General features: G+C 39.9%; 1 protein-coding gene and 2 long non-coding RNA genes across 5 annotated transcripts; 2 read left to right on the top strand and 1 right to left on the bottom strand.

Moving 5' to 3' along the window:
- Nucleotides 1-1,243: 1,243 nt before the first annotated feature.
- Nucleotides 1,244-8,965, bottom strand: LOC146692491 (inositol polyphosphate-4-phosphatase type I A-like). Of its 2 annotated transcripts, XM_085432597.1 has the most exons (5): nt 8,782-8,965; nt 8,324-8,409; nt 5,886-6,069; nt 5,610-5,820; nt 1,244-4,562 (listed from the first exon to the last, which is right to left on the bottom strand). In XM_085432597.1, exons 1-4 carry the CDS (start codon nt 8,902-8,904, stop codon nt 5,767-5,769), a joined length of 447 nt encoding a protein of 148 aa, XP_085288723.1. In that variant the 5' UTR covers nt 8,905-8,965; the 3' UTR covers nt 1,244-4,562; nt 5,610-5,766. The 2 variants fall into 2 exon arrangements, with proteins under 2 accessions (XP_085288723.1, XP_085288722.1); XM_085432596.1 differs by lacking the exon at nt 1,244-4,562 and having other exon boundaries at nt 5,754-6,069.
- Nucleotides 8,966-11,620: 2,655 nt separating this feature from the next.
- Nucleotides 11,621-12,916, top strand: LOC146692490 (uncharacterized). Its single transcript, XR_014915213.1, has 3 exons — nt 11,621-11,699; nt 11,901-11,988; nt 12,700-12,916. It is a non-coding gene; the product is annotated as an uncharacterized LOC146692490 (long non-coding RNA).
- Nucleotides 12,917-17,066: 4,150 nt separating this feature from the next.
- Nucleotides 17,067-20,292, top strand: LOC146692489 (uncharacterized). 2 transcript variants are annotated; one of them, XR_014915210.1, is made up of 4 exons: nt 17,067-17,205; nt 17,925-18,024; nt 19,120-19,164; nt 19,723-20,292. It is a non-coding gene; the product is annotated as an uncharacterized LOC146692489 (long non-coding RNA). The 2 variants fall into 2 exon arrangements; XR_014915209.1 differs by having other exon boundaries at nt 17,069-17,205; nt 19,120-20,292.
- The last annotated feature ends 259 nt before the right edge of the window (nt 20,293-20,551 follow it).

Here is a 20,551-nt window from a genome sequence, read left to right as displayed (position 1 = left end):
TCTTGAATAACTTGTTCAGTAGTTTTTCGATCAAGCAGTGGGGAGAGCTTATCTCAGGCTATCCGGATTGCTTCACCGCTAAGCGGCTTGTAGGTTTTGTAGAGGACGTAATGGACCTGTGTGCACAGTCAGTAGCAGTATCACCACTGAGGTCTTCCCAGAACTCCCCTGTACATGAAAACTGTTCTGTCCACACCACTACTGGCAAAACGGTTTTGTCACGTGTGAAATTTTTGGACGATTCTGCTGAGCAGGAGTTTGATACAGCACAGAATATAGATGCTAACAGCCAAGAAACAGCTAACACAGAAGAAAGCTGTCAAAATGCTGACCAACACAGTGCTGCAAAACCAGAAAACAATCCAATTCCAGATCCCCAGCAGCAGAAATCCTGTGTTGAACATGAAGCCAGCATCCCACCGTTAACAAACGTAAGTCAAACGGAGTCATATAAAAAGATACAGCATCACAGATCTTCTGTAGACTGTGAGCCACCTGAAAAAACCTTAGACTTTGAAAGATGGTTAGAGACATTAATTCAGGCTGTGCTTTCAAAGCTTGGTAAACTTTTAAAGTGCCCTCATTCTCACCAAAAACGTTTGTTGGATCTACTCTTGGACAAATTCAAGGGGATGGATTTGCATTTAGACCGAAAAGTGCAGAATTATTTTGACTGCATTGCTAATGCGATTTTCACTGATATTTGTGACAAATTACATAAATTGTCACTAATATCATTGAAAATGGGGAGGAGTGGGGAGGAGGATTCAATGAATTTAATGGAACAACCAATATTTAATATCATAACTACTTCAGTATTCCAAGAACACCTGTTGGCAGTAACAGTTACTGATAGACTGGAATCATATGAAAAGAAAGAAAGATGCAGATTTTCAGTGGAAATCTTTGTGGAAGGACTGATTTCCCAGGTTTCAAAAAAATCAGGCACAGTCTTCAGCATTGAAAGTGCTGAAGCTATCTCCAACCGGCTTACCATGAAAATCTGGACTGAAATCAGGGCCAGATACGACAAAATCCCACCAGAGAAGTTCAAGAAACTCAGCGAGAGGGTTTTCAAATCCCTCTGTAAAAGATGGAAGCATGCATCTTTGGTGACATTCTGGCAATTAAACTTCCAAGCTCTTGATGAAGATATTGTTAAAACTTTCAAAAGAAAGATATTCACAGAACCAAGTTGCATATCTAAGTGCTTCTCATCGGTGCGGGCATTTTTTGGGAGGTGTAAGGGAAGAAACAAAGTTTCCACTTTATAGTGACATCGTGATATCAACAGCAAAATATTTTCTAAAACTCACTGGACACTTTAAATGAGCTAGTTTTACATTTAGATCAGATCAAGTCATTTTTGAAATCCCCAGGAATGGTCGCGGCAGATGGCCACCCCGCCCTGAGCCTGGTTCTGTCGAAGGTTTCTTCCTCTTAAAAGGGAGTTTTTCCTTCCCACTGTCGCCTCGTGCTTGCTCAGAGGGGTTTGTTCTTTTGGGGTTTTCTTTTTAATACTGTAAGTTGTTACCTTACAGTGTGAAGCACCTTGAAAACACCATTGTTTCCTTTGGTGCTATACAGATTGAAGTGACTTGCACTGATAACATAACTAAGCTGGGACTTTAATTTAACATCAATAAAATTATAAAAATATTACATCTTGATTTCTGCTTGTTTTCATTGTCTGTGACTTAATGAATACAAATGTGTAATTTAACAGATTCTTTCTTTATGTTAGTCTGACCGGTGATTCCACGTTGGCCTTAGGTGTTGGCGCGGATACGCTGCAGCCCCTGAGCCATTAATGGCCCAGCACACTACAGTAAAAACAAAACAACAGCCATCTGTCCAACTAGGAAAGGAAAATAATAAACTGCCTCCTTGGAGGCAACCTGACTCAAAACAGTTGCAGTCCAACTCAGACCGACTGCAATCACTCTCAGGCAGATTGATGAAGATCTGCAAATAACTGTTGTCTAATTTATAAACGCAGACAGATTGCCAACACGTCTGTTCACAATAGAGGACTGTACTTACATGGTTGCAAACTGGTTGTTATCTTGCTTATATGAAAACATTGCTTTGGAGCAATGAAACTCAAACACATTCATTTTTAAAATGCTTCAAAATGAAATTTTGAAGCATTTGGCTTTATGCTTTGAAAGTGCCGTTGTGAGTGGGAGTGTGAAATCCTTACTTGATGTGTTCCCTTTGCCTTTACTGTTTTCAGTTTTATCAGTTTTCAGTTTTATTTGTCATATGCAAGTTAGCACAGGGTCAACATTGCAATGAAATGTGTTTGACGAGCAGCAGTCACTCAGCAGCATGGTACAGTAGAAGAAAATATAATAAAATATAATAAAATAAAATAAAAAATAGAAAAATAGTAAAGAGCAAAATATTAGAGAGACGTGGTAAAAGAGAAAAGATGACTAAAAAAATATATATATATATGTATCTATAAATATATGTACACTAGTGATTAAATAAGAAAATCTTGAAAAGAAATATGACGGGAGGTCAGATGGGATATTGCACAGGAATGAGCAGCAGAAAATTACAGTATTACTCAGACTTTTAATAGTCATATTGTCAGTTTTGGCCGACGGTCATGGGTCACTTCCACTAAAATAGCACGAGACTGGAGTAAAATGTACTTTATTAATGAGAACACATGGTGATACAGCAAAGAATCCAACCCTTCTGAAAAGCAAATGGCTTCCTGTTATACTCTACCTGATTCAGGTGAGCATCTGGAATAGACCAAGTCTGGGGGTCAGCAAACCAAAGGGAAACAAAACCCTCCCCATAAGAAAACCACTACAATATAACCAACACGTTCTCACTCCCAAAGCGTAACATCATAGACATATGAAGATTTGTAACAAGTCCTATAAATAACTCCATAACATATAAACTTCAGTCTCTTCTATATACATTAAAACAGCGGTCCCCAACCTTTTTTGCGCCACGGACCGGTTTATGCCCGACAATATTTTCACGGACCGGCCTTTAAGGTGTCACAGATAAATACAACAAAATAAAACTAGTACCGGTACCGGAAAAAAAGAAGATTTATTCATAACACACGTGAAAGACCCAGGAAAACAGAGTTAACGATAAAAACGATAACAAAATAACGATAAAAAACGATAAAAACTCTGAAAACCATACATTTCACACCCGAGCCTCATCTCTCGACCAAACGACGGTCCGTGGCCCGGCGGTTGGGGACCGCTGCATTAAAACACCTTAACCACAGTTAGGTTTCAGCCCTCGCTGACTCAGAACAAAGTAAGACAATCAGAGTTCGATTGGTTTTTACTTGTGCAGGGGAAGCCTGGTCGGATTCTCAGAGTTGCAAGCTCTACACCCAAACTCAGACAACTCCAACTCCAGCCTCCACTCGCAGCCTTTTATTGAATGAAAACAGTTACACAACCGCCCATTGTAAACCCCATATGTTGTGTGGTAAAAGCTAAGGCACTGTGTGTGTGTGTGTGTGTGTGTGTGTGTGTGTGTGTGTGTGTGTGTGTGTGTGTGTGTGAGTGAGAGAGAGTGTATGTGTGTCTGTATACGTGACTTCCTGCTTACAAACGTTTTAACCGCATCTCTAGTCATAAAAGGGTCATCTCCCCTCAACCTCGTATATGGCTTAACCTCTCTAACAGTCCACCATTTACATGGTGAGCCCATAAAGGGCAGGAAGTGAACACTCCTTACCAAATAAGGAAACCAGAATCTTACTTAGATTGTGCCTGCAGTTGAAAACTATAGCTAGTAACATCCCCAACATCCTACATGTGGGGGAGGAACAGAAAATATCTGAACATACAGTTCAAGACAAGGTCCAAGCACAATAATGACAACTTTTAACAAAATCACTCCAACACACACTCCCCTAGCCTGGCACATTGGTTTTCTCCAGGAGCTCATAAGCAGGTGATTGAGCTGCTTTTACTCTTTACAAAGTGAGTACTGTTAACACTTCTCTTTTTACATATACAACTAATTTAGGTTACAGACAAATGATTAAATGTGAACAGCTCTAACACAGGTTCTTTTCCTGACACAGGTAGGATGGCCAGTCCCCCTGTCTCTTCACCTTTAACGAGTCACTTAAATAACAACCCAAAAAGCCTAATAAAGAATCACAATCAACCAGTGTGTGTTTTTCTTCATTACGGTTTTTAAATACAAATCAGTCAGTCAATTAATAAAAATACAAGTAAGGGTAATGGAACCCCTGGTCTCCATTACACACATAAATACCATAAAGACACTAAGTCGTAGAGCTCTGAACTCCTTGCTTCTATGATATTTACACTTCTTCTTGGCCTTCTCCTTCACTCTGAGTCACTCCAGGATAAACGCATCAGCTCAGACATACAATAATTAAAATATGTGTAGGTGACCGTTTGGCAGAAGACGATGTCGAGGCGGTACTGCAGTGACACGTCCGTGGCTATCGTCGGGGCGGTGTCCTGCATCAGAAGGAAGTCAATAGACTTCTTGGCTTTGTTGCTCATCATGGCGCTGTAGTCCGTGGGCGTGGCCTGCAAAAAGTGTAAATAAACCATCAGAGACCAAACACAAATATGCCTTCCAACCACTAGTTTAGACAACATCTTGCAAAGAGTGTGTATTTCAGAGTGCAGTTGTTTTTAAATTTGACAGAAACAGAAATAAAGACGGAAGAGAAGGACAACAGGGAAAGCAGAAGCACCGACACACTGAAATCTTTTAGGGTCAAGCTCCAGAACTAGCCACAAATCCTGCTGGAAAGAACCTAAAAATACTTAAAAATACTTGCAGAGATCGAATGGAGCCGTTAACTCAAAAGCCTGGTGTCAGGCATGTTCTTTAATAAATAAGAAACGAGCTGATATGTTACAGACCCCAGTCTTTACGTAAAGAAAAAGCTGACATTTAGAGCGGTCTCGCAGCAGATTTTAAAACAGTGACACTGATTTGTGGGGTTTTTGGGCACAAATTTGAACCTTTTTGTTTTATCCATGTCCTTGAACACAGCTCGTGACTTGGGCGCTTTCATATGTACCGATTCATTTAGGTTTGTGCACTGAGGCCAGATTTAGGTATTAAAAACGAGTCAGTCATAACACTTCTTACATTAGTTAAAAAGCTGAGCTTACACTAAACCAACATTTAAATTTCCCCTTGTGGGACTAATAAAGGTATATCATATCATATCATATCATATCATTACTAAAGTATTGCTGCAACATTGTAAAGACAAAGATGACACACAGACCAGACATAAAACACTGAACACTTTTTAAAGACGAGTCATTTAAGAGTATTTTCTCATAGAATAAAGTCGGCTGATATGGTGAAGGAAAAATCTGCTCACGAATCCTCCAACTTCTTAAAAGTAAGGAGTGACCTGAGCTGGAAATCAACATGAGAGGGATGACTCAAGAAGAAGAAGAAGCAACAAGAAAAGAAAAACAGAGTTCAGAGTGTAGTTAAGATATCAAGCTGTATCCACAATGTGTGCCAAGAAACTAAGCTTGTCTGTTGTCATGCTAAAGAAATAAAAAATCTGGAATCAGAAAACAGCCAATAACTGCTGATCAACTCACCCACTCCTCTTCGTGCCAGTCCACGTGCAGTGACGACTGGCTGTTGTGACCGCTGTACTTTGCTCTCAGCGTATCCTGGTCATTGCGGAGCACTACTTGTTCAGACTCAGCGGAAGGAGAAGCTTTGGTTGCGATGTACTCGTACTGCGTTCAGGGCCTAAATAGCTGAAGCTAGCAGCTTGCAGCCGCACACTGTCACCAGCTGACGGGTCTGAAAGGAAGAGGGTATGAATGAAATATGAAGCGTCCCCACGTAACGTCAAACACTTTTAGTACCTTGTCAACCAGACTGGCGAGCGTCCACTCCAGTCTGCTGGCCGATTGGTCTTTGGCAGCTTGAGACAGCCTCTCTGCGTAATAGCTGACCTGAGTCTTCAGCGTGTTGACGTAGGCGATGATCTCTTTGGCTCGGACAGTGTCCTGGGGTATGTGGATGATGACTGAGCTGGAGAGGGCACTACTGCAGGGAACAAAAACACACCGACACATCTGTATCCGAGCTGGAACTGAGGACACTCACCAGCCACTTTATTAGGTACATGTGTTCAAAAGCTTGTGGCAGCAATTTAGTGCATTTAGTCAAATAAAGACAATAGAGTGGCCTGCAGGTGTATATTTTTGTAATGTTTCTGTCTTATGCCTGAAATATGCTTCAGCAGGAAATATACGCTGTAACTGGAAACAACAGCATGATGGACCGGTTTAGTGTTAAGAGGTGTTACATCTGAAGTTAGAACGTAAATTTCCTGCAGAAATCTAAATCAAGCTTCAGAGGTACTGTTCCAAAAATATAGGGAGGGACGTTACCCACCAGATGTAAAAACAAACACTGTCTGCATGCACATGCCTGCTCTCAATGAGCCTAATCGTGGCTTAGAAAAAACAACGAGGAGCCGACTGCGATAAATGCGATACCACTCGCTTCACAAATTCAGACCATCTGTGTACAGTGGCGTGTCTAGAAAATTTTTGTTGGGGGGGCCAGGTAGGGGCACAGATTTGGAGAAGGGTGGCAGATTTAATTGGCAGATAATGTTTTAAAAAAAAATTCTACCAACCCTTAACCATAATTCAATAATCCTATAAACCTAATAACCAAATGCACTTTTAACTCTTATTAGAATGAGATTTTAACCACTACGGTGCAAAGTTTTTAGATACTGCGTTGATAAAGTACAAGAGATACAATCAGTGCTTTGTCAGTGTTTACTCAGCAGTCAAGGACAACAATATTTGCATAGTATTTTTACTGACATATAGTGCACATATGTTTTGGGCAAAAACATTTTTGAAAATTAAAATACGAACATTTGTAACAAACAATTGACAAATTAGCCAATGCCAATGCAAAACTTTATCTGCCTGTTAAAAAAAGAAGATAATCTTCTCACAAACTGGTGTTTGATTTTGAAACAGGAAAAAAGTGGGGAAACAACTGAAAAGACTAACATTTGAATGAAACCTGAAAGCAAGTAAATACTTTCTATGCTGCCTTATCGTAAACTTTGGTAATATTGATAAAGAACAACACTGGCTGATGATAAAATACAGTCAGCTGGCATGGTGACACTGCCAGTATTAACCTGCAGGGCTGGACTGGGACAAAAAAATTGGGCATTTTTACTACAGACCGACCCACCAGGTAGTAAAGCCATAAAGACTTTGACTGAAAACAAACCCTGTTGTGACAGTGATGTACAGTCTTGTTGGTATATGTATGATTTCTATACATTTTACGTCAGATAAAAACTTTGGTTGTAAGATTTAGATAATTATTTAATAAAAACTAGGTATTTTAAATGAGAATAAGAAAGAAAAGTATTTCTTTGTGCCCACCTTTCCCTGTTAATGCCCTACCTGGCCCCCTGGCAAAACTTTGCTAGACCCGCCCCTGCACAGTTACCAGCTGTCTGCTACATAAAAAAGGATCCTGGTGTTATTTGTCTCTCAGAAACAGTTCATAACTTCCCTTCAACTCATTCATGTCACCTAAAAGGTAAACCTGTTTCTCCATCACCTGTTCAGCTCTGATGGTTCAGTAAGGACATCTCCTGGTTTCATCTTCATGTTTCCCTCTCACCACATATCTAAACAGACATCATGACCAGCAGCTTTACAGCTGTGGCTCCAGCAAACATCAGCTGATACTAGAAATTAATATTAAATACATTCTAACAACAGCCGATCAAGCTTAAACGTGCTGCTGTTGTTTAGCGCAACATCTGCTGGTTTCCTCTTTCTGGCGCAAAGTGGGCGATAAACAAGAGAGAAAAGCCAATCAGCTGATCATTGATCAGTTTCATGATTGAAGTAGCAACAGGAGAGGGAGGGGGAGAGAATGAGAGAAGAGGCAGCTGTGCAGCATAAAGACAGAATAAATCCAGCTTTGTGTCTTTTTTCCATTCTAGCTAAAGTCCGGGACAAACTGCGTCTCTTCTCAGCTCAATACGAAACGTGTAATATTTTCTCTGAATGAGGGACCATTCCATTTTTTTAAGGAGCCGTTGGCAACTCTACTAACCTTATGAATAAAATAAAGTTCACTATCAGTAACATCATAGCACCCACCCAGCTGTATAAAAACTCCGTCAAACTGGCTAGAACGCAGTATGAGTTATTGCAACTGACAGTAAAAAGTCAGCAACATGAAAATAAACTCCACCTAAACTTGGTTTATATCTGACCCAGATAGACTGCAGGTCATAACTTCTTACCTGAAGTTCAGTTCACCTGACACTCGGACTGGTGGCTGCTTCGGGTCTCTCCTCCTGCCTCCCCTTCCCTCATCCACCTGTTGCCTCTGTGGAAGCCCCGTCATAGCCACCACCAAACAACGGAGTTATTTCTACACATCGACCTGCATCTGGCCAATCCACCACCTCTCATTGTTCATGCCATTACAAAAAAAATAAAAAATAAGTCACTGGGGATATGCCCGGTATGCCCGATGGCCAGTCCAGCTATGTTAACCTGCAACCAAATCTGCAGCTCCATACAGCAATGTTACGACTTAGATTATATCTTATAACGCATAACTCTTATGTTAGCTGCCCTCAGTAGCATACTGTCTGAAATATTCCACAGCTGCAATAATTCTTTAAGTGTTATTTTTTTCCTTGGTATTCTAATTTCACCGAAGTTTACTAAACTCAACAAACTTGATATTACTTACCGGGACATTTATTCTGTCCTCATTTTCTTTCACCGAAAAATTGTTTCCTGCAGTGCCATCTTTCGTGCTTGGCTCTCCTACCTTTGCTAACATGATGCGCATAGCGCAGAAGCGATGCTGCATTCACTTACACTCGGATATCTGAGCGTCACCGTGAAAACATAATCGGACATTTGATATTTGATTGAATTTTATTGTTTTGCCTTTGGGGTGGCACCTGGGGTGGCCAGTCTGGTTTGGGGGGTGGCCTGTGCCCCCCCAGGCCACCCCACTGGACACGCCATTGTTACCGGGGCACGATCACCGGGGACCCGTTTTTCCAGCACACACGCCCGATACCACGTGACAACAAATACGTCATTTCCTGTTGACTAAAAAAAAAAAAAAAAAAAAAAAGCACCCTCTCACGGTCCTAGGGACCAAAAAATTGTCCCGCCCGATCAGCGGGCGAAGCCGCTGCTGCACGCCGGAAATGAGGCTTCATTTCCCGCAGGTCTATCTAAGCAGCCCGCTGTTTTCCAGCCCGGGGTCAAATGTGGAGCAAGGGCGTCACCCGGTGGACAAATAAAAACATTACAACTCTAAGGCCCGTCCTGCAAAATGAAAATGAACGCTAAACATCAACGATCCCTTTGACCGTAATTAATTTGCAGTGAAAAATAGCGTTTATAATGGGTTTCAATGGGGCACAAATCGACCACTAAGCACAATAGTGTAAGTTTGTCTGTAGCTTAGCCACTGAAGCTAATTGAAGGAAGTCAGACTTGAATTTTGAAATAAAATCATATCAAACTTTTTTTTTGGAGAATTTGGCTATAGTCCATTCAACACTGTGCAAATGGCATGTAATCAAAATTTGAAAATAGCCACAAATCGACCCAAGACCCTCCAGGGGTTTTAAGTACACGCAATATTTTCACTCTCACATTTTACTCTGTACTGGAAGACTTGTTCATTTTCAAGATTCATTCATCCATCCACTTTCTTCCACTTTATCCGGAGCCGGGTCGCGGGGGCAGCAGCCCAAGCAGAGAAGCCCAGACCTCTCTCTCTAAATGTCAGCTTTTTCTTTACGTAAAGACTGGGGTCTGTAACATATCAGCTCGTTTCTTATTTATTAAAGAACATGCCTGACACCAGGCTTTTGAGTTAACGGCTCCATTCGATCTCTGCAAGTATTTTTAAGTATTTTTAGGTTCTTTCCAGCAGGATTTGTGGCTAGTTCTGGAGCTTGACCCTAAAAGATTTCAGTGTGTCGGTGCTTCTGCTTTCCCTGTTGTCCTTCTCTTCCGTCTTTATTTCTGTTTCTGTCAAATTTAAAAACAACTGCACTCTGAAATACACACTCTTTGCAAGATGTTGTCTAAACTAGTGGTTGGAAGGCATATTTGTGTTTGGTCTCTGATGGTTTATTTACACTTTTTGCAGGCCACGCCCACGGACTACAGCGCCATGATGAGCAACAAAGCCAAGAAGTCTATTGACTTCCTTCTGATGCAGGACACCGCCCCGACGATAGCCACGGACGTGTCACTGCAGTACCGCCTCGACATCGTCTTCTGCCAAACGGTCACCTACACATATTTTAATTATTGTATGTCTGAGCTGATGCGTTTATCCTGGAGTGACTCAGAGTGAAGGAGAAGGCCAAGAAGAAGTGTAAATATCATAGAAGCAAGGAGTTCAGAGCTCTACGACTTAGTGTCTTTATGGTATTTATGTGTGTAATGGAGACCAGGGGTTCCATTACCCTTACTTGTATTTTTATTAATTGACTGACTGATTTGTATTTAAAAACCGTAATGAAGAAAAACACACACTGGTTGATTGTGATTCTTTATTAGGCTTTTTGGGTTGTTATTTAAGTGACTCGTTAAAGGTGAAGAGACAGGGGGACTGGCCATCCTACCCGTGTCAGGAAAAGAACCTGTGTTAGAGCTGTTCACATTTAATCATTTGTCTGTAACCTAAATTAGTTGTATATGTAAAAAGAGAAGTGTTAACAGTACTCACTTTGTAAAGAGTAAAAGCAGCTCAATCACCTGCTTATGAGCTCCTGGAGAAAACCAATGTGCCAGGCTAGGGGAGTGTGTGTTGGAGTGATTTTGTTAAAAGTTGTCATTATTGTGCTTGGACCTTGTCTTGAACTGTATGTTCAGATATTTTCTGTTCCTCCCCCACATGTAGGATGTTGGGGATGTTACTAGCTATAGTTTTCAACTGCAGGCACAATCTAAGTAAGATTCTGGTTTCCTTATTTGGTAAGGAGTGTTCACTTCCTGCCCTTTATGGGCTCACCATGTAAATGGTGGACTGTTAGAGAGGTTAAGCCATATACGAGGTTGAGGGGAGATGACCCTTTTATGACTAGAGATGCGGTTAAAACGTTTGTAAGCAGGAAGTCACGTATACAGACACACATACACTCTCTCTCACTCACACACACACACACACACACACACACACAGTGCCTTAGCTTTTACCACACAACATATGGGGTTTACAATGGGCGGTTGTGTAACTGTTTTCATTCAATAAAAGGCTGCGAGTGGAGGCTGGAGTTGGAGTTGTCTGAGTTTGGGTGTAGAGCTTGCAACCAGGGGCGGAGCGTGGGGGTGGCTTACTGGGCTTAAGCCCGGGTTGTTTTGTCAGAAGCCCGGGGTCTTTTGGAGTGTAATTTTTTCATAGTTAGATGCCTGGCTGACAACTGTATAAAACAAAAAGTACACACAATATTCGAAGCACATAGTGCACACTGTGGGAATTTACGACTGTGCGTGAATCCCCCCTGATATTGGTATGATCCGAGCTCAGTCACTAAGCGACTGAGAGAGGGGGTGGGGCAGCTGCTGCCAGCAGTGAGTGCGCTGTTGGAGAAACGGAGCCAGCCATACTAAGGAGAGCTTAAGTTTGACCAGGTACCAAAGCAAATCATTCCTACTGTACAAATAATGTAAATATGACGGTGCATCATGAAAGATTGATATCAAACTGATCACTTGACCAATATTACGTTACTCGCTCTTCAAGTGAATCAACAAATGGCGAAATGAAAAGCCGAACAAATGCTATTTTTTTAAGAGATTCTTAGCTTACGTGTGTTTATTTCATATTTTCAGTTCTTACCCTCCCCGACTAAATCGGTTTCAGTTATGTACTGAAATATAAGAATGGACATTAGAGGGTTCTTTCAAAGAAAAAACTCAGGTAAATGTTATTTTATATATTATGCTTTGTATGTTGTTCAGTATATTTCTATGCAAAACAAGAGGGGTTTCAGTACACAGCAGGATATTCACATTTGTAACCAGATATTTACATACACTTTAGGGAGAAAACATAAAATATTTTTACTGTACAACATCAATTTAGAGTAAATTTTTGTTTTAGATAAATATTGAAATATATTTTGAATTAGTTAAATGTCAGAATAAAGAGAGAGAGAGATCTATTTTTATCACTTTCATCAAATTTAGGAGTACATATACACTAAGTTTATTGTTAATTAATAAGAAAACTCCAGACGATTCCATTCTGAGCTGAAGAAGCTTCTGATAGGTTAGTAGAGTCCATGTGAGTAAAGTGGTGGCACAGCTGTGGATGCATATAAGGCAAAACACAGAGCCTGTTTCTTTGAAATGGGAAAACCAAGCGATATCAACCAAAACACCAGGAGAAGAACTGTGGACCTCCATAAGTGTGGCTCAATTTTGAATACAATTTGGTGCCATTTACAATTAAGAAATACAGATAGTTTCTCTCTTTACTCTTAAAGTTAACAAATGTGTTTTTTATATTTATCAATCAAAAAAAATAAACATTTAGTCTGATTTGATGTTGCAATTAAAAAAGTGTTTGTGTTTTTATCTGAAGAGTTTGTAAATATCTGGTTTCACCTGTATATTTGATGATTGTCAGCACACAGAGGGAGAGAGAGGAACAGAGAGGGAGATGGAGAATGAGGACAGAACAGAGATGAACAAGAGCAGGTGAGACACACATGTTAGTCAAATGGTTGTTTACCAAAAGTATCACCGTATCATAGGTCCTCATGTATCTCGTACCTAGTGTTTCTTTTTAGGTTTGTTATTTTTCAAATTCTATATTTATTAAGTTATGCAGGCTTGTTCGCACAACAAGGCTAAATAATTATATAAACTTTTCTCAATCTAAATAGTGGACTTTGGTAGAATTAAACAAGTGTAGTGCAGGTCTATGATGATTTTTAGTGCTACTATCATCTAGTTCTGATTGTGGTTCTGTCTGGTTAAATCCCAAGTACTCCTGATTTTGAACTCTTGTAGTCCTGTTTTAATTCTGGATCAGTTCTGGGTCTGGTTGAATTGGGGTTTAGTCCTCATGTCTTGATACAGCCCTGACTTTGTTCTGCCTTGCTGCTTAATTAAAAAACTAGTTTAAGGTGTCCTGCACATGTGATATATATTTTTCCCTATAAGAAGACATTCTTTTTTGAACAAAACTCAAAACAGAGCCTATTAATCTTTCACTCATTTCTAACCCCCCCCCCCCCCCCCCCCCAAAAAAAAAAAAAAAAAAATCCCACATGCATACTACCCTTTTGGGCTAAGCCCCGGGTGTTTCAAATGTCTGGCTCCGCCTCTGCTTGCAACTCTGAGAATCCGACCAGGCTTCCCCTGCACAAGTAAAAACCAATCGAACTCTGATTGTCTTACTTTGTTCTGAGTCAGCGAGGGCTGAAACCTAACTGTGGTTAAGGTGTTTTAATGCAGCGGTCCCCAACCGCCGGGCCACGGACCGTCGTTTGGTCGAGAGATGAGGCTCGGGTGTGAAATGTATGGTTTTCAGAGTTTTTATCGTTTTTTATCGTTATTTTGTTATCGTTTTTATCGTTAACTCTGTTTTCCTGGGTCTTTCACGTGTGTTATGAATAAATCTTCTTTTTTTCCGGTACCGGTACTAGTTTTATTTTGTTGTATTTATCTGTGACACCTTAAAGGCCGGTCCGTGAAAATATTGTCGGGCATAAACCGGTCCGTGGCGCAAAAAAGGTTGGGGACCGCTGTTTTAATGTATATAGAAGAGACTGAAGTTTATATGTTATGGAGTTATTTATAGGACTTGTTACAAATCTTCATATGTCTATGATGTTACGCTTTGGGAGTGAGAACGTGTTGGTTATATTGTAGTGGTTTTCTTATGGGGAGGGTTTTGTTTCCCTTTGGTTTGCTGACCCCCAGACTTGGTCTATTCCAGATGCTCACCTGAATCAGGTAGAGTATAACAGGAAGCCATTTGCTTTTCAGAAGGGTTGGATTCTTTGCTGTATCACCATGTGTTCTCATTAATAAAGTACATTTTACTCCAGTCTCGTGCTATTTTAGTGGAAGTGACCCATGACCGTCGGCCAAAACTGACAATATGACTATTAAAAGTCTGAGTAATACTGTAATTTTCTGCTGCTCATTCCTGTGCAATATCCCATCTGACCTCCCGTCATATTTCTTTTCAAGATTTTCTTATTTAATCACTAGTGTACATATATTTATAGATACATATATATATATATTTAGTCATCTTTTCTCTTTTACCACGTCTTTCAAATATTTTGCTCTTTACTATTTTTCTATTTTTTATTTTATTTTATTATATTTTATTATATTTTCTTCTACTGTACCATGCTGCTGAGTGACTGCTGCTCGTCAAACACATTTCATTGCAATGTTGACCCTGTGCTAACTTGCATATGACAAATAAAACTGAAAACTGATAAAACTGAAAACAGTAAAGGCAAAGGGAACACATCAAGTAAGGATTTCACACTCCCACTCACAACGGCACTTTCAAAGCATAAAGCCAAATGCTTCAAAATTTCATTTTGAAGCATTTTAAAAATGAATGTGTTTGAGTTTCATTGCTCCAAAGCAATGTTTTCATATAAGCAAGATAACAACCAGTTTGCAACCATGTAAGTACAGTCCTCTATTGTGAACAGACGTGTTGGCAATCTGTCTGCGTTTATAAATTAGACAACAGTTATTTGCAGATCTTCATCAATCTGCCTGAGAGTAATTGCAGTCGGTCTGAGTTGGACTGCAACTGTTTTGAGTCAGGTTGCCTCCAAGGAGGCAGTTTATTATTTTCCTTTCCTAGTTGGACAGATGGCTGTTGTTTTGTTTTTACTGTAGTGTGCTGGGCCATTAATGGCTCAGGGGCTGCAGCGTATCCGCGCCAACACCTAAGGCCAACGTGGAATCACCGGTCAGACTAACATAAAGAAAGAATCTGTTAAATTACACATTTGTATTCATTAAGTCACAGACAATGAAAACAAGCAGAAATCAAGATGTAATATTTTTATAATTTTATTGATGTTAAATTAAAGTCCCAGCTTAGTTATGTTATCAGTGCAAGTCACTTCAATCTGTATAGCACCAAAGGAAACAATGGTGTTTTCAAGGTGCTTCACACTGTAAGGTAACAACTTACAGTATTAAAAAGAAAACCCCAAAAGAACAAACCCCTCTGAGCAAGCACGAGGCGACAGTGGGAAGGAAAAACTCCCTTTTAAGAGGAAGAAACCTTCGACAGAACCAGGCTCAGGGCGGGGTGGCCATCTGCCGCGACCATTCCTGGGGATTTCAAAAATGACTTGATCTGATCTAAATGTAAAACTAGCTCATTTAAAGTGTCCAGTGAGTTTTAGAAAATATTTTGCTGTTGATATCACGATGTCACTATAAAGTGGAAACTTTGTTTCTTCCCTTACACCTCCCAAAAAATGCCCGCACCGATGAGAAGCACTTAGATATGCAACTTGGTTCTGTGAATATCTTTCTTTTGAAAGTTTTAACAATATCTTCATCAAGATCTTGGAAGTTTAATTGCCAGAATGTCACCAAAGATGCATGCTTCCATCTTTTACAGAGGGATTTGAAAACCCTCTCGCTGAGTTTCTTGAACTTCTCTGGTGGGATTTTGTCGTATCTGGCCCTGATTTCAGTCCAGATTTTCATGGTAAGCCGGTTGGAGATAGCTTCAGCACTTTCAATGCTGAAGACTGTGCCTGATTTTTTTGAAACCTGGGAAATCAGTCCTTCCACAAAGATTTCCACTGAAAATCTGCATCTTTCTTTCTTTTCATATGATTCCAGTATATCAGTAACTGTTACTGCCAACAGGTGTTCTTGGAATACTGAAGTAGTTATGATATTAAATATTGGTTGTTCCATTAAATTCATTGAATCCTCCTCCCCACTCCTCCCCATTTTCAATGATATTAGTGACAATTTATGTAATTTGTCACAAATATCAGTGAAAATCGCATTAGCAATGCAGTCAAAATAATTCTGCACTTTTCGGTCTAAATGCAAATCCATCCCCTTGAATTTGTCCAAGAGTAGATCCAACAAACGTTTTTGGTGAGAATGAGGGCACTTTAAAAGTTTACCAAGCTTTGAAAGCACAGCCTGAATTAATGTCTCTAACCATCTTTCAAAGTCTAAGGTTTTTTCAGGTGGCTCACAGTCTACAGAAGATCTGTGATGCTGTATCTTTTTATATGACTCCGTTTGACTTACGTTTGTTAACGGTGGGATGCTGGCTTCATGTTCAACACAGGATTTCTGCTGCTGGGGATCTGGAATTGGATTGTTTTCTGGTTTTGCAGCACTGTGTTGGTCAGCATTTTGACAGCTTTCTTCTGTGTTAGCTGTTTCTTGGCTGTTAGCATCTATATTCTGTGCTGTATCAAACTCCTGCTCAGCAGAATCGTCCAAAAATTTCACACGTGACAAAACCGTTTTGCCAGTAGTGGTGTGGACAGAACAGTTTTCATGTACAGGGGAGTTCTGGGAAGACCTCAGTGGTGATACTGCTACTGACTGTGCACACAGGTCCATGACGTCCTCTACAAAACCTACAAGCCGCTTAGCAGTGAAGCAATCCGGATAGCCTGAGATAAGCTCTCCCCACTGCTTGATCGAAAAACTACTGAACAAGTTATTCAAGAGGGATACCAAAGCATGTACTGAATTATCCCCATTGGTCTGAACTGTTTCATCATTTGTCATTGTGTTACAGTTCGAGCTTGCCATTTCACTTTTTTGTTTTTTATGTCTAAAATGTTGTTTTGTGTTAAACTCCGTGTTTGAACGTTTAAAGCGCTGCTGTCCCGCTGTGTGAATGCGTTTCAACTGAACAGCCAGGTCTATATATAAGGTCGGTTTAAGGTTTCTTTGTAACGTCAGGTGACGTTACAAAGAAACGTCACCAGTCAAAGGACTGGCCCGGCTCGTCATAACGAAAGGGGCGGGACAAATCTGTTGCTTAGCAACTGAAAAAAAAGGCACACCGCGCCGAATGCTACATCCGGCCTGCGACGGTACACCGCCTCCGCACCACCGTTTAAACATGAAGTGTGGATGTTAGAAGATCCCAAATATGGTGAGCTACTGGGAAATTACTCACGTTTTTGTTCTTGAGAGTGAGCGATAATAAGCGACATTTTATTGAGAAATTACAGTAGTCTGTCTACAAAAACTACAAAAATGACCTAAATAAGACAGAAGTACACATTCATTTTTATCGTTTTGTCAACAACAGGGCGCATGAGGTTTGTTCAGTATTTGTTGTGTCTACAAGGCTCAGGCGCCCCCATGAAGTGTCTTATTTGTATAGTTGAAAGCATTATAAAGGAACGCAAAACTAAATTACATATAATTATAATTCTTGGCACTTTCTGGTGTGTGTGAGTTAGTGTTTCTCTTTTATGATTTGTGGGTCCAGCATCAAATTCAGAATCCTTCCCATCACACATGAGGTCTTGAATAATCATCTTATTTTAAAGACCTCGTAGTTTGATAGTTTGCTCTCAGACTGTGGGCTTCCTTGTGGTTTTTAGGATATTTAGAAGTAGAAGGGGATCATCCTTCTGTGGAACCAGCTCCCAGTTTGAATGCAGGAGACGGACACTATCTCTACTTTTAAGATTAAGTTTCAAAGTTACCTTTTTGCCAACGCATATAGCTAGGGCTGAATCAGGTGACCATGAATCCTCCCTTAGTTACCCTGGGACTACCCTGCTGGGGGATTCCCACCATGTGTTTATACACCTCTCTGCATTCAATAATTAGTTCTTGTTCATCTCTGGCTCTCGTCCACAGTGTGTCTTTTGTCCCCTTTTTCGTCTCCTCATCCCCAAAGGGTCGCAGCGGGCTGCCCCTCCCTGACCGTGGTTCTGCCAGAGGGTGCTTCCTGTTAAAAGTGAGTTGTTCCTTCCCACTGTATTGAGGTTTTTTCTTTTTAATTGTAGACTTTCTACCTTACAATCTATACCACCTCGAGGAGACTGTTGTTGTGATTCAGCTCTGCATAAATACAATTAAATCGAATTAAGTGGGTTCAGCTGTTTTGTGAAATAAATGTGAGTGACATGGTAAGTAATAGCCTGCATGTAACTCATGGTAAGAAGAGCAATATCGCCCCCTCCTGGTTCAACCTTTTTTTCTTTGCAGTAATCTTTCCAATAATAATACATATGCACTAACCTCATGCTTGCTGTTAACAATAGCCTAAAGACACAAAATCAAGTTTAGTTTTTTCCTTAAGTTTATGTTTTTTTTTATATGGTTGGCATTTATTTTGTTTCTTTTTAATAATTATATTGATTCTATTGATTGTTTGCCAAGCACTGAGGTCTCTGCTTAGACTGTGCTACTGGGATCACTGATTTAAAAATGAGGCAAAAGCACCAAAGTTGTGCTCAAAAATAGTACAGTGAGCTACAACCTGTTGCTGTAGTAATTCTAACACACTTATTGTTTTTAAATACATACATGTTTAGTTCTTTTAAACCTAATTATATATATTTTTTTTGCAAAAGTGTCACCTAAACACCCAAATATACGTAATTCAAAACTTACTTTAATTATTACCCATTTGGCTGGTAACATGGACCCAGTCTGATGGATAGTTACTGAACAGATAGTCTTTTCTTTAAAGGCTGCATTCAGAGCAAATCATTGTAAAAACAAGACAAGTCAATAAAAAACAAGTAATAACTATAATACTAAACTACAATAGAGAGAAAATCCAGTAAATATAATTATATTATGTAAAAAATATACAAATATTTACCTCTAATTTAAAAAGACATTACAAGGGTACTAGTTTCATTTTAATCTAAACATAATCTAAATTGACACTAAATCAGTTTAAATATTACAGCTGAAGGTGATTTTAATAAATGTACTGCTGCTTGACTTTGTTTTACTACTGCAGTATAATTTATCATGTACAAAAGCTCCAAATGTTGTTTCTCTGACTTAATGTTCTGATGACGTTTGTGTTACTTTGCAGGAAATAGTCAGGACCCAGATGAACCTGTGCTGGAATTCAGTGTGGGTGAGTAATATGAGCATTTATGAAGGCTGTCCATGACCTGTAATTAAATTTAGCGTCATTAGTGCCACTCATTGCAAGTGACAGTGCACATGCTTTCAGCATGGAGTCTGCTCTTATGGTAGCAAAATAAATTCAGAAAATCTCCATCAAAAAGCAGCTCAGCAGCAGAAATATATATGGTCAGCTGGTTGTGAGTTAATGAGCATGTGAAATCAGTGTGAACATTTTGAAACAACAACTCTCCAACCTCGTAATTGTAAGACTGCCTGTGCAGCCACAGGAGCCTTCAGAGAGTCTTCCTGCTTGTCTCTTGGGTTGATTTGCTCGTGTTTTCTCACCCAGTCAATGACTGTAAAAGGGCTGGACTAATTGGAGGCAGGTGTAATTGATTGCACTGATATGCTAGTCTACTTATAGCCCACATTACAAACACTGCTGTGCTATTTTGTCTCTCAGTGCAGGTATGTAATGTGACAAAACCTCTAATGATCTGATATGTTTGGGATGGATGGGCTGTGAATTATATAGTGAATTGTCTTATTTTGTCGCTCTGTGCAGGCTTTCTACTTACAGGGTGGTGGGTCTCAGAGGACAATTGCTACCCCTGTTGAAGTGAACAACGTGTGGAGTGCAACTGGCTTTGTGGCATAGCTGGCTCTGGCCTTGGACTGTGTGTTTTTACTTTGTACCTAAATGGGACACTGGACTTCTAACTACTATTCATTGTGTTTATAAATAAAATTTTAGAATTTTATTGACTGTCATCTTTTTGCCCACGGTGGAGACGGTTGGTCAGACCTAGAATCTCTTTGTGTGTGTGTGTGTGTGTGTGTGTGTGTGTGTAACAGAGTGTGAGCAGGTCAAAAGGTCAATTCATTTATTGTAGTTTTATGGCAGCACCCTCTAGTGGCCTTGAAGCAAACAGTCTCCTAACTAAGCCATGGCATCTCTGGTCTCTCCTACTTTTGTGTGCTCTGCTGGAGGAGCAGCATTGGATCTAGTGATACTGAGTAAGCTGATTAGGACAGGCCTGGAGAAATGTGGTTTGCATGAAGTATCAGGAAAAAAACAACCTTGTATTGTAAAATAATAATACACGAATAATAAATACTTTTCATGACATTCAGATTTCTGGACTCACGAGTTCATAGAACATTAATGTTACGAAACATTGAGAAGTCTTAAAACTACATTGTATACTTATTATTTATTTACTTTAATCAGATTTGACTGGTATTTTTAAACATTAAGTTTTTGTTCCTTCAACTATTGTATTTAAGCTTATGACTCACTCACAGTATGTTTATATAACTGCCTAAAAAACGGTGAGGATGTGGCCGCAGTGGCTGAGAAGCAAGAACTTTGCTTTTTCTTTTTTTTTTTCTTT

The sequence above is a fragment of the Copadichromis virginalis genome, linkage group LG15 (genome assembly GCF_057382275.1).
Source record: "Copadichromis virginalis isolate Kocher_CV1m ecotype Utaka linkage group LG15, C_Virginalis_male_GT1.1, whole genome shotgun sequence".
NCBI classification, from domain to species: Eukaryota; Metazoa; Chordata; class Actinopteri; order Cichliformes; family Cichlidae; genus Copadichromis; species Copadichromis virginalis.
This window is presented reverse-complemented; position numbering and strand designations above follow the sequence as displayed.